The sequence below is a fragment of the Xyrauchen texanus genome, chromosome 50 (assembly GCF_025860055.1).
Source record: "Xyrauchen texanus isolate HMW12.3.18 chromosome 50, RBS_HiC_50CHRs, whole genome shotgun sequence".
Taxonomy (NCBI): Eukaryota; Metazoa; Chordata; class Actinopteri; order Cypriniformes; family Catostomidae; genus Xyrauchen; species Xyrauchen texanus.
The window spans coordinates 16,169,938-16,182,508 of record NC_068325.1 but is presented as its reverse complement, the minus strand read 5'-3'; the positions used below and the strand labels follow the sequence as shown (position 1 = coordinate 16,182,508).

At 37.5% G+C, this 12,571-nt stretch overlaps 1 protein-coding gene across 1 annotated transcript; it reads right to left on the bottom strand.

The window, feature by feature from the left end:
* Positions 1-2,602: 2,602 nt before the first annotated feature.
* LOC127641477 (transmembrane protein 121-like) lies at positions 2,603-3,740 on the bottom strand. The gene has a single exon (XM_052124506.1). It carries the CDS (start codon positions 3,587-3,589, stop codon positions 2,603-2,605), a length of 987 nt encoding a protein of 328 aa, XP_051980466.1. The 5' UTR covers positions 3,590-3,740.
* Between the last annotated feature and the right edge of the window lie 8,831 nt (positions 3,741-12,571).

Sequence of the window (12,571 nt, the reverse complement as noted above, 5' to 3'; positions counted from 1 at the left end):
AGCTGCATGAGTGGCCTCCATTTTCTTGGCAAATAGTAGCATGCTAATACCACCGTCTGTCCAAAACAACAACTCACACAATTTTGTTCCTGTAATTGGACTATTATTGCCATGGTGTGAGGGCTGTATTTTCGAGGCTGATTCTCAGGCAGTGCGACCTAGTGGTTGTTTTTGAGGTTTTTCAATGGTCATTCAACAACTATTGCTTGTAGAGCACTTTTGCCAAGGCTACTCTAAAATATCTGCTTAACCTACATAAGAAAAGCAGCCAGACTTATGAAGTGATTTATGGTTACATTTAAACAGAAAAAGAGGTTTGAAGTGGCCGATTGGTAGATAATAATCTGAGAATTGGAGACAAACTTTGTGAACTTTGTGTTTGATTTTGACAACAATATTCAAATGAGCTGTCTCCATTCAAGATCTGTAGAAGAAAGAGACAAGCTGTCTTTTGTACTCATGTCACACCAATGAGATAATGAGAAGTTCATTACAGACTTCAGATTCTTAACATTCAAAGAATGATCAGACTGAATAACACAATCAGGATTTGTGTCCCGCTTTGGGAAAGTCTTTGCTTTAATAATTTTCTAAAAAATGTGAGTATTTGAGAGTGTATATTTTATTCCAAATTCCATATTTTCATTAATTTAATCAGATTTTTATATATATATATATATACATTTAACATTCTATCAATTTACATGATGTCATGAAATTGCATGTATAGTAAAAATACAAGATGTCACTGTTTGAAGTTTCATAAACATTTTAAACAAAATATTCATTAGGTTGGAACCTAATTATGAAAATATCATTTCACACCTAACAATTAAGTGCTAATATTTCAAAACTTTATTATGTAACAAACTTTAGTTTTAGGGTTTGTTAAAGTTAAAATATTTCATAATATGCGATTGCACTTTTTAATGTTTCCTGTATATATGTACGCATGTATTACACATTTGGTTCAAGTTTTTATGAATAATGTGTAAGATTTACAAATATCGACTATGAGTTTTCATTGATATGCTTAAAAAGCACTAAAATGGTACTTATGATGGTGAGAGTGGAGTCACGCACTTGTTGTTTTTTTTACCACATCTGTGCATGTATGTTTAGAATTAATGTTTTTTTTTTCTTACTTTTAGATCAACAACTGACTGCAAGTAGGCTAACTGGAAGGGTATTATAAAACATTATTCAATGAAAATGGAATGTGCGGATCTCATCTTCGTTTTACACGGAATGATTCAAACCAAATGTATACTTGCTTAATGTGTATTGACTTAGATGTACAAATATTAATTTTGCAACACATTTTCTTCCCAACATGTGTCCAATAGGCGCTTTACACTAGTCTGTGGCCGGGCTGCAAAACGGAGAAAGTTGTGAAAATAGTCCGTGAAAAAGTTTAACCAAAATCAGAGTTGACCTCGTTAAATGCAGTGTAAATATATGGCATATCACCACGGCTCAACTAAAGCGATAGCAACACTGCAACATCTCCGGACCCACTGCAGCAATATAAGTGAAATTTCCTTTCGAGTGCATGCTCATGTGACGTAAGCAACATGCAATGATTGGATTTTGTTCAAACTCAGTGAATTCGGCCTTCTCGGTCTTGGTGCTAAAGTTCTTCTTCACCACTACACAAAATAACTGGTGAGTGAAATCTGAACATTTACTAGCCAGTGGCTAATAACTAAAAGAATGGGTCACATTTAAAATTTAGAGGGCTGAAATGATGACAACATTGTAGAAAAATCTTGATTTTTACAATTTCTGAAGAAAATGTGAGTGGTGCTAGCCCGTAAAAAACATGCTGCCAAGTCATTTTTATTCCCTGCTCCTTAAATATATGGGCACCCTTTTTAATTGAAGTATATATAATTTTGTTACACCCATTTTTTTAGTCCAAATGTCAAGAAAACTATACGCACACCTCTTCTCAGTAGGCTTTATGATAGGATTAGAGGTATCATTTATGTTGCTAGCTATGCGCCAAAGCTTAATACTTAGGGTTAAATGTTGTGAAAAATAACCCCAGCCCTAAGTATGAGCAGTAGTGATACTAATGCTTACCTCAGCAAACATCAATAATGTGTAAGAAAAAAGAAATATCAGCAAGAAAGAGAGATAAAACACTGAGATGAACATAAACAATGTTTTAATATCAAAATATAATTCATCTGAGTCTCATAATATATCAAAGCAACGAATATATGAGGCATAATTCCAATAAGTATAAAACATTCACTTTTTAATGAGTTGAGGAAATTCATGTTTTTTCTGCCAAAATATGTAAAACACTTCACCATAATTACTCAAAAAATAAAATTAAATAAATACAGGACATGATGATATAACACATTGCTTAACACCTACGGCAAAAATAGATGATTTATTCACAGCTGTCTACGATTGTACAATCATAAGGTCATTGAGTTCTTTCAAGTGTGAATTTCTTGATGGCATTTAACAACTAATGATATTTAATTACTTTTGAACACACATTAGGACACATAACTCAAAGCAATTTAAGCTGTACGGTAACTAAATTTCTTTAGTGGACATCCAAGTTTTCCAATTCTGCCTTGTGTCATGTTTCCTCAAGTTCGGGTTCCTCTGGAAGTGTCGTGAGATCTTGTATGACCACCTGCGGAGTTGGCATGGTAACAGACAAGGGCATTGCCAATGGTACTGCGCTCCTTGAACTGTGTGGTACTGCATCCCTCTGTAGTTCTGGTGGGAGAGCAGGTGCTGGCGCCTCCTGCAGGTGGCTCCAGTACTGCGCAAAGCTGCACGTCTTCAAGACAATGGCGATGACGTTCTTACCCATGAGTATACCAGACACTCGAACATCTCTATAAAACACCATGTTCCCTCCACGTATAAAAAGCGTAATAATGTTGATAGCAACCAAACTGAGGATGGGATAAAGCAACATCTTGTGTGGCACAATGTTGACACCTTGCATGCTAATTTCACTCAACGAAACACACGGCAGTATCAGAAGTAGAATGTAGCAGTAGAAAAAAGTAAGGCCCTCCACCCATAGGGGGAGCCATTTCCTTTGAGGCTCCCACAAACTGGCCTGAATGTCCAAAATGTCCAGTAGATCCACCACAACCCAGAATAGCCGACTTCTAAGCTCCTCCCTCTTCTTGATTGGCCGAACGTATTCCATATGGTCAATGGCTGCTAACGTAACATAAAGTCCTGGTACAAAAATGGAGAGTAGCACCGTCAGACCCTTGCAGGTAAGTGCATCAACATTGTCGCCTTCCGCCTTGTAGTTCTGGTAGATGAAGTAGACCTTGATCTCCAATACAAAGACATAGAAGAACCAAAGGATCATGGCATAGCCACGCTTTGCAGTTCGTACCTCGGAACCCACCCAGACCGCTATGTACCTCAGGACAATGAGGAAGCAAATGTCCCCGACCATCACCATGATGCAGATGCCCACCTTCCGCGGACCTTGATTCTGCTCCACCAGGTAGGCGTCCAGTAGAGCCATGCTACTCATGATGAGCACACACGAAAGGCATACGTGTGGCTTGTTAGAAGGGGGAGGTGGGACCATATTGATTAGCAGGGACAAGGTAAGAAAGATGGAATGTGCAGTGGAATATTCGATCAAGCTGGGCAGGTTTATGCCAAGGATTTGTCAGAGATAGGAGACCAATAAGAGCTGTTAAAGAATGCCTTTCTAATTTAAAAAATTGTTCTTTCTAGATAGCATGACCCCACATGTATAGCGCTGTTTGTCACCCTTGGGTAGCAGATAATGATGCAACAGTTAGTGTGTTATCCATTTAATTATGTTAAATTTATAGTAAAAAACGTTAAACTTGATATTAACCTTCTTTGTAAGTTATTGTTAATCACCATAAAAATGGCAGAAGAGCACAAGATGACATGAAGTTCACCAATACATCAAATATAAAACAGAACACCCCAATATACGTAACTGATATTAAAAATAAGAAGAAACGTACTGTTCCCATAAAATATAATGAAATATTATGGGAACGGCCAATTATTGTTTTTTACTCTAGTTTTAACAATAATTCACTGTAAAAAGTACATGTACTCGCTTGTTAAACATAATTTAACATTTTTACCATAATTATACAGGAAATCATACTTTTTACATCTAAAAAAATTAATTTTTACAACATTTTATTGTAAAAACTACTGTATTGTCTTTTAACATATTAATACATATAAAAAATACTGTATATTTTACTGTAGAATCTTTTCAGTCTTTAATCATTAAAATTACAGATATTATTTACAGTGTAGGCAACCTATTCTTATTGATCACAGCTGCTTAATTTTTCATTAATCGTTAATTGCATCTTTCACAGCCAGAGTCTTGAATATTTCAGATCCCGCGGTCTGTAAGCATAACTATCGGCTGGTATTTTCTACATAGGAGCCTCACGGCATAAAAAAACAGAGAGGGAAGATGGAATAAACCACATATTCTCCAGCAGTGTGGGTTAGAAATGATTGGCTGCATTAAATTTCTCATTTGACGCCAGAAGTGAAATTGCAGGTCCTAGCACTATTCCTCAGAGTGAATCTACAAACTACAAATGACAAGGCTCTCCTATGAGGTCTGTCAGTCCAAATCGAAGACATCAGTAACTGAATTCCTTATAAAGTATTTGGTTTGCGTTTTGCATATTATTTACTGAACAATTGCTGCAAACATGTCTTCAATGCCCCAAGTCTTAAACCCAATCCAGTCCTTAGAAGCCCTCCTAAGAATAAATGAAAAGAACATGGATTAAAATGGTACATATTTGTGGTAAAATGGGAGAACTCTTTAGAAGTAATTTTAGTAAGTTTATGCAGAAGAAAATGACCTCTTTTCCGAAGGATTAGAAGCTCCGCACTCCTCCACAGCAGCACATAAACCAAGTAACAGTCTGCAGCTTCTTTTGAATAAAATCACTTTCCTCTCATCTTGTCCTCAGTATCGACATACAAGAAGTCAATACGTTCCCACTTCCCCTCACCTCCAAAATCTTCACAGCAATAATCTTGGCTGGGGACAACCCTCTGGTCTTTCTCGTTTCATCCTAGTTTCCTCATTTATTCATAAACTCAAGAGCAATGTGCTGTGCACAGCCTTTGGCTCCTCAACATAGTCTGGTCAGATTGTACCCTCCTCCTGCTGTTTTTCTCTCTCTCCTCCCTCTCTCTGCTCTTCTCCACTTAGATGCAGTCAAGCGTTGGGTGTCAAAGTAGGACGCTCGGCAACAGCTACAGATAAAGAGCTTATGAAGCTTGCATTTGATCAGCTCTGCACCATCACAACTTATTGTCATCCGACGTTCTGTTCTTCTGAACTTTTGCTTTGAGTCAGAGGCGGTCAAGGGGTCTTGGGGTTCAGGGTCAGAAATAGTACAGCTCAGAGAAACTTTAACTGAAACAAGGACGAAGGGGAGTATACCACTGGGGTACCGCAATGTTGAGAAGGACAAAGATGGTAATGTCTAGATGGCAACCCTCTTTCTGTGGTAACATCTCGCGAGATTCACATGCAACATTTATACACTGCTTATTTGGAGCAATTCTGACATTTGTGGGGGTGATGCGAGTTTATGACTGTTTGATTGTTTGTTTGCACCATGAGAATAAAAACAATACAGGAATAAACAACAAATGAGAACTATGTGCAGGAGAGGTCTAAAACCCAATTGGGCTCATTTGAATACCTCTCCTTGTTAAAAACAAAATCTGGAATGTAAGGATAAAATTGTACAAAACAAGATTTTTAATACTATATATAATTTAACGAGGCACACAGTACAAGGTTTCTACACATAAATTATACTTAAAATAGAACATGCTGCTTTGCAGGTGATGCATTCTTTCACAAACATCTCAGCAACATATGTGTGCGTACTTGTTAGGTTTTCCACGGTGAAGAGGAAACAGTGTGAACTAATGCAAGTATCTAGGAAGGAATGAAAAAGTTTTTTAAATGTTTGATTCTGGGGCTTAGGGCACAGCTTTCATTTATGAACTGAAGAGGAAAGAACAAAGGATTCTGATACAGAGAGATTTGAGAGTGAAATCAGAGAAATCAGATAATTTACATAGTTTCCGTAGGGGCTGTACACATCCCACGAATGCAGTTCTTTTTAACTGACACAGCCTCTAAAAACTTGGTGCTAATTTTCTAAATGCTGAAAAACTGTCAAATGGTCACAATGGTCAAATATGTGCATCTAGCGCATGTTTACAAAGACATTTTTTTAAAAATAGTGCATATGGATGCAAAAATGTGTTTCGAAGTTAACTGTAAATATATTTTACATTACATTTATGCATTTGGCAGACGCTTTTATCCAAAGCGACTTACAGAGCTCTTATTCCAGGGACAATCCCCCCCGGAGCAACCTGGAGTTAAGTGCCTTGCTCAAGGACACAATGGTGGCGGCTGTGGGGATTGAACCGACAACCTTCTGCTTAACAGATTAGTGCTTTAGTCCACTATGCCACCGCCACTCCAATTACCTTTGAGGCCATCTATATGCTAGTGTACTCATAAAAGATGACTTAAAACTTTTAGCGGATAATTTACAGGTTTACTCATCCAGGAAAATGGACCAAACATTGGGAATTTGCAAGAGAATTGCATTTGTCAAACCACACACATGCTGGGTATGTCTATGATTTTATGAATGGCAAGACACAAATCTTCAGATTAAATTTCCATGATGATCGACAACGCATTGAAAATGCACAGAGCCTTTGTCGTTAATTATGAATCCTCTTATAAATGCCCTCCCATCTTAGATTACCCACAGTGTTAGACAGTCATGAATATTTGACAATAATCCAGACCATTAGTTCTAACAAGGAGATTGGTCTCAGGGCAATCTCGCGCCTTTGTTAATTGGATGTGTTTGATCACTTTCCCAGCCCCCTTCTGAAAAGCGTCTGGCATCAATCTAAATGTGCCACCGAGAGGAGTTACAGTACGATGAATCGTCTGATGGATGTAGTTTGTACCGTCAATGTGTCAAAAAGCACATCCATCCACAAAGCCATACGACAGTGATTCAGATGAGTTCATGGCCATAAATGACCATTAATAAATGATTCAACAGATAGTGATGGTTAGTACTATGGGTGCAAAGAAATCTGGAGTTTCTATAGAATTTATAAGGCACCAAGTAAACAATGGCCATATTAAGAATAGAATGCTAGTATCCTGCTTACTACATACTAGGTTGTATATATGCTATTTTTACCATGTAAAACAGTAAGCCATATGTAATGATTCATTTTAAACAGTAGTATGCTACAAAGTAGAGAAGTAGCTGTTTGCATACTGTGCACAGTATACATCCTGCATACTACTGCAAAAAATAGTACAAGTAGTATGATACTATGCCATTCTGAAAATACCAAATGTAGCTGGGTGTTGCTCTAACTGTGGACTTCTAGAATGTATTACCATACCAAAAATTTAAAACATTTCTAAGTGAGTTCTGTGATCATATAACAAAAAGAAAATGTTGATTTTAATTAAAATCATATTTGAAGTCACATCCTAAAGTGTCCTCTCTTATATAAAATCAAATCAGCTGCGTCCAAGCTTTTCATTTCGAAAGCACATTTGACTCAATTAATGAAGCACTTGAACACAAACTCGGCAAGGTGTACAAAATTACCCTTCGCTTAACTTACGCAATTACAAGTTCTGAACTTCTGCAAAATTTACTGAACCCCATATCGTCAGAGTAACGCAATAAAACATACACTTTATGTCTCTTAATTAAATCTTCTAGCTGTAAAAGTAAGTGACACTCAGCTTGTTCCATGTAGTGAAGAGGGAGGCATAATTCCATTACTGCACTATACTGGAAGATGCAAACTAGAAGCAGCTGCAATCGTACTCGATCAAAGAAGCAATAAACTGTGAAAGCAATATAACAAGTATTCCAAGCTCAGCAACATGCATTATACATGGGACATGGAAAGCTTTAGATGAAATGCAGAAATCTGCCTTCTGCTGATGTGTTGATGTAAACTGTGTAAATCTCTCAATGAGTTTGCTTACCTTGAGTCACTAGCAAATGCATGAGTTTCACATGAGGTCTTTAAACTCTTAATAAGAAGTTGTACATTTTTCCCACTATGCAGTACAGAAATCATGCTGTTATCACTATGTCTATATAATGTATACTGTAATAGATAAAATATTCTTAAAATGTTTGGAAAACTAGAGTTGGAGTACTCGAGTTCGGACTCGAGTCTGAGTCACAAGTCCAATTCTTGGATGCATTTTTACTCAGACTTGACTCGGACTCGAGCCTTTAGGACTTGGGATTTTTTTTCCTAGTCCAGCCAATTCCATGGCATTTGTAATGCAATAACAAACAAACAAGCAAACAAATAATGTAATATAGGGTGACCATATGTAATTGTAGCCAGCTGGTAGGTAGCTGTGCAGTGTGTAAACCTCACTCCCCTGGCCTCAAGAGGCGAACTAGCGACTGACGCTAGATGCTATAATCTGGTAAGAACACCGGTAAATGTGTTAACATGCCATGCGAAATCAGCATAACAGGCAAAAATATACCAGTGTCGACCGGTTTATTCTTCCGCCATTCATGAGCTTACACCGAGAAAGGAACAAAGTTTGTTGCGTTTACTTGACTTATGCTGTCGTTATTAAGCATAATCGGTGTAAGAACGTGCAGGTAAACGTGGCCATTGTCATAAGCACTTTGATTTCAGTTGGACTAAACCAACAATTTGTGTTTTTAAAATGTCATAAAAACTTGTTAATCTGAATCAAGTCACACCAATCCGATTTTCATTTGGGAAAAAGTTGTTTCTGCTTAAAGTAACTGTCCCCCCCCCCCTTTATTTACAGAGGACGCACTTATTTTCTTCAATGTTTTTTACCCGAAATCCGTGTATAAGAGAGTCTGTGCTTCGAGTGTTCATTTTTAGCAGTGGCCTACTTCTCTGTGACCGTGATGAATTGTCCCCGGGCATAAGACCTGTTCCTTGCACCTCTCACCCTCTGTCTTTCTCGCTTTACTGTTTTTCTCCTTCGCTCCTTCCACGTGGCTTGATTTTTGCCCAAATCCACAGACATATTCACCAGCTGCTTGTTAAAGGATTCTACAGGGCAAAAAGTGTGTAAAAGGGATAGTTCACCCAAAAATGAAACTTCTGTCATTATTTACTCTTGCATAACAAGTAAAAATCCATGTCAAGCTACTTGGTGCAAAAGACTTATGTACATGAGTTAAAAAATAATCCATTATGTAAACATGCAACCCTAATGCATAACCCCTTTATGCATTTGTTTCTGCATTATTTAACATATATAACTTGATTTTGTTTGTATGTTTATGCTGTGTAGGAGTTTGAGGTCTCACATTTTTTTGCCTGGGCAACTGCTGCTGGAGATTGCAGACTCTGTAGCCCTCAGGCAAACTGACTTTCTTTTGAAACAGTTCACTCATAGTGTCAGCGTACTGTACAACTCCCCGATAATAACTCACCAACACATTCGGTAAGATGTATGGGTAGCGACTGTAAGTACACATGTTGGTTCCACTCGTAATTGTATTGGCATATTTATGGAGACATTGTTAGTTAATATTTTTTAACAGATCCATTTGCTGATGATCAAAAAAACCACCTGAACATCGACTTTTTATTTGTACACGTTGCTTTAATTATGCTTTTATTTCGCATGTTGTTTTTACACATAATCAACAAAACAACTGCAGTTATGAATTGGCTCTTCAAAATGCTGAAGGTGTACTTGACTACAACAGAGCGCTTTTACAATAACTTATAAACCTTTAAAGACTGACCTACCGCAAGCTCTTAGGTTGTTAAACTATGGTATGTGCATCTGCTGAAGCCATCAGTCCACGCTAGTTCACTTTCATTTTAAAATTTAGTTTAATAGCGGAATTCCTTTTGAAGAACTACACTACCCATGAGCCTGAGGGTGAAGATTTACCAATCAGAGAATCGCTGCTAACAAATCGCTGCCAAAGAACTCTGCAGCAGGGGGCCTGGGTAGCTCAGCAAGTAAAGACGCTGTCTACCACCCCTGGAGTTCATGAGTGACTTGAACCAGGTCTCCTAAGCAACCAGATTGGCCCGGAAGATAGGGAGGGTAGAGTAACATGGGGTAACCTCCTCGTGGTCACTATAATTTGGTTCGCTTTCAGTGGGGCGCGTGGTGAGCTGTGCGTGGATGCCGCGGTGGATGGCGTGAAGCTATGTCTCCGCAGTAACGCGCTCAAAAAGCCATGTGATAAGATTGGTTTGACATCTCAGACGCGGAGGCAACTGAGATTCGTCCTCTGCCACCTGGACTGAGGCGAGTCACTATGCCACCACGAGGACTTGGAGTGCATTGGGCATTCTAAATTGGGGAGAAAAAAAATCAACACTGCAGAGACTGCCCACTCCCATGGCACTGTATATCTGAATACTTTGCAATAGAATTTAAATATATAGATTCTATACTTTCAATCAACAACTTTAAATTTAAAGATTTTATTCGATTACATCATTCACAGTTTTATATGTGATTGTAGTTCTCTCATTAAGGACGCTCAGTACACAGCCTTGTACCTTTGTCTTTTAGTTTCTTGAAAACAAAATTTGTAATGTTGTGATTCACCTCAGAGCTGTTTGGTTTGGCTCATGGCTTAAAACTCTTTTATGAAGTACTTTACGAAATCCCTATGGAAAAAATTAATAGGAAAAATACTTCTGGAAACAAGATGGCTGAAAAAGTTGCGCGACTTTTCCGTAATTTAATCATCATCATTTGATGAATTACTGCTACCATGTTTACTAGAAAATATAAACAATCATGAAATGAAATTTCAGAATGAAATTCTGTTTATATTAAGTGAAATGTTTATTATCCCAGGTAAACAACGGCAAGTTTTGTGAATAAAACCAATGAAACCAAATTCACATAGAAACGTGTCAGGTTTGCACTGATAAGAATGACAATTACCTTTTTAAAATTTTTAAAGAAATATCAGCACCCGGTTAAACTGGATTGTGGGCGATTAGTGAGAAAGGCCTTTTTTTTGCATTTATATAACATGTGTAAAACTTGCACAACTGTATAGTGAATTTGCCCCTGAATATCACACTGTAGATAGAATATTACACTACTACCTGAAAAATTAAGCTATATGGCAAGCCACCCTAAAATTTGCATTAATAGCATAAACACAACCTCAGAATTCCAGCAGAAATATCAGTGTTTAACGATATGATTATTTCTGCACAATTAAAAGTAAAGCAATCACGTGGGTGTTTATAACCGTCACATCACAGGCAGTTTATTTTTAATGAGCCTACTTGATTAATCGCAGTATGATTCTTTAGTAAGGCTGCTTCTGACCCACAAAAGTAATTCCAACCCCCATCTTTTCCTGAGTTTTATGGTGCTTGTATTAAAAAGTCATGAGAAGACGTGCTAAAAATGCATTCGGCCGCATCAAATTAGCCCAATTAATGCTGGAAGTTTAGGAGCATGCACATATCCAAGTATGTATTGCAACATTCTGCTTTGCTTGTGTTCTCCCTTACTCAGGACCCTGATCTCATTCACTGTTGTATTTGGGAGCATCAACCCTTGGGCAAAAAAAGAATTTAAATCTGCTGTTGAATACTTTCATGAGCAGGATATCATTGTTCAAGACATATTTTTTATTAAATCGTGCTTACCCAGCAGAACAGAAAACTTTGAAAGGCTTTGATCAATATCTTTTTCGTATTCCACTGACATTTTGATAGACAGGGTAAGCTACAATGTTTTGCTCAGTAATGTGCTATTCAGCTATGATCTGTTGTGTTGCAGGCAAAGGAAAATTGATTTTTAAGTTGACATAAAAAATCTATAATGGTCAGTGTCGGGGAGTGCAAATAAAAGTTGAATTGTTTTAAAATTAAATGAATAGTTCACACAAAAATATATATTCTGTAATTTTCTTTTGCAGAACACGAAAGGAGATGCTTTATTGAATATCGTGGTCTGTCTTTTCAATAATGGCAATGGACTTACTTTAAAATTTAAAAAGAGTATCATAAACACAGCCCATGGGACCTGTGTGTTATATTCCAAGTCTTCTGAAAGTATACAATATGTTTTATTGAGAAACAACCAGAAATGTATGTAATTTTTCAGTGTAAATATTGACTTTGTTGCTTGTTCATGAGTGCTATGAGAGAAGCTTGTTCATTGTGGCTTGCGTATTCACACACTAAAAACAATGCAAGTTCTTGCATAATTAGAAATTATATAATCGGATTGAGCGTTCACAGTGGCTTGCATGTTCACGTGAGAACTTGCGTTGTTTAGCACTAAAAACGATGGATTTTTTTATTTATTATAAATCTGGTTCTCCTGCATGCCACTGTGTGGCGCTTGTTAAGAGGCTGTTCGGGTTACGGCAGAAGTTTTTGTGGAGGTATGCCCTAGAGTTTTTGCTGCTATCCTCGGGTCTGGGATACAAACAGGCCTGCCTTATTGAGCTTT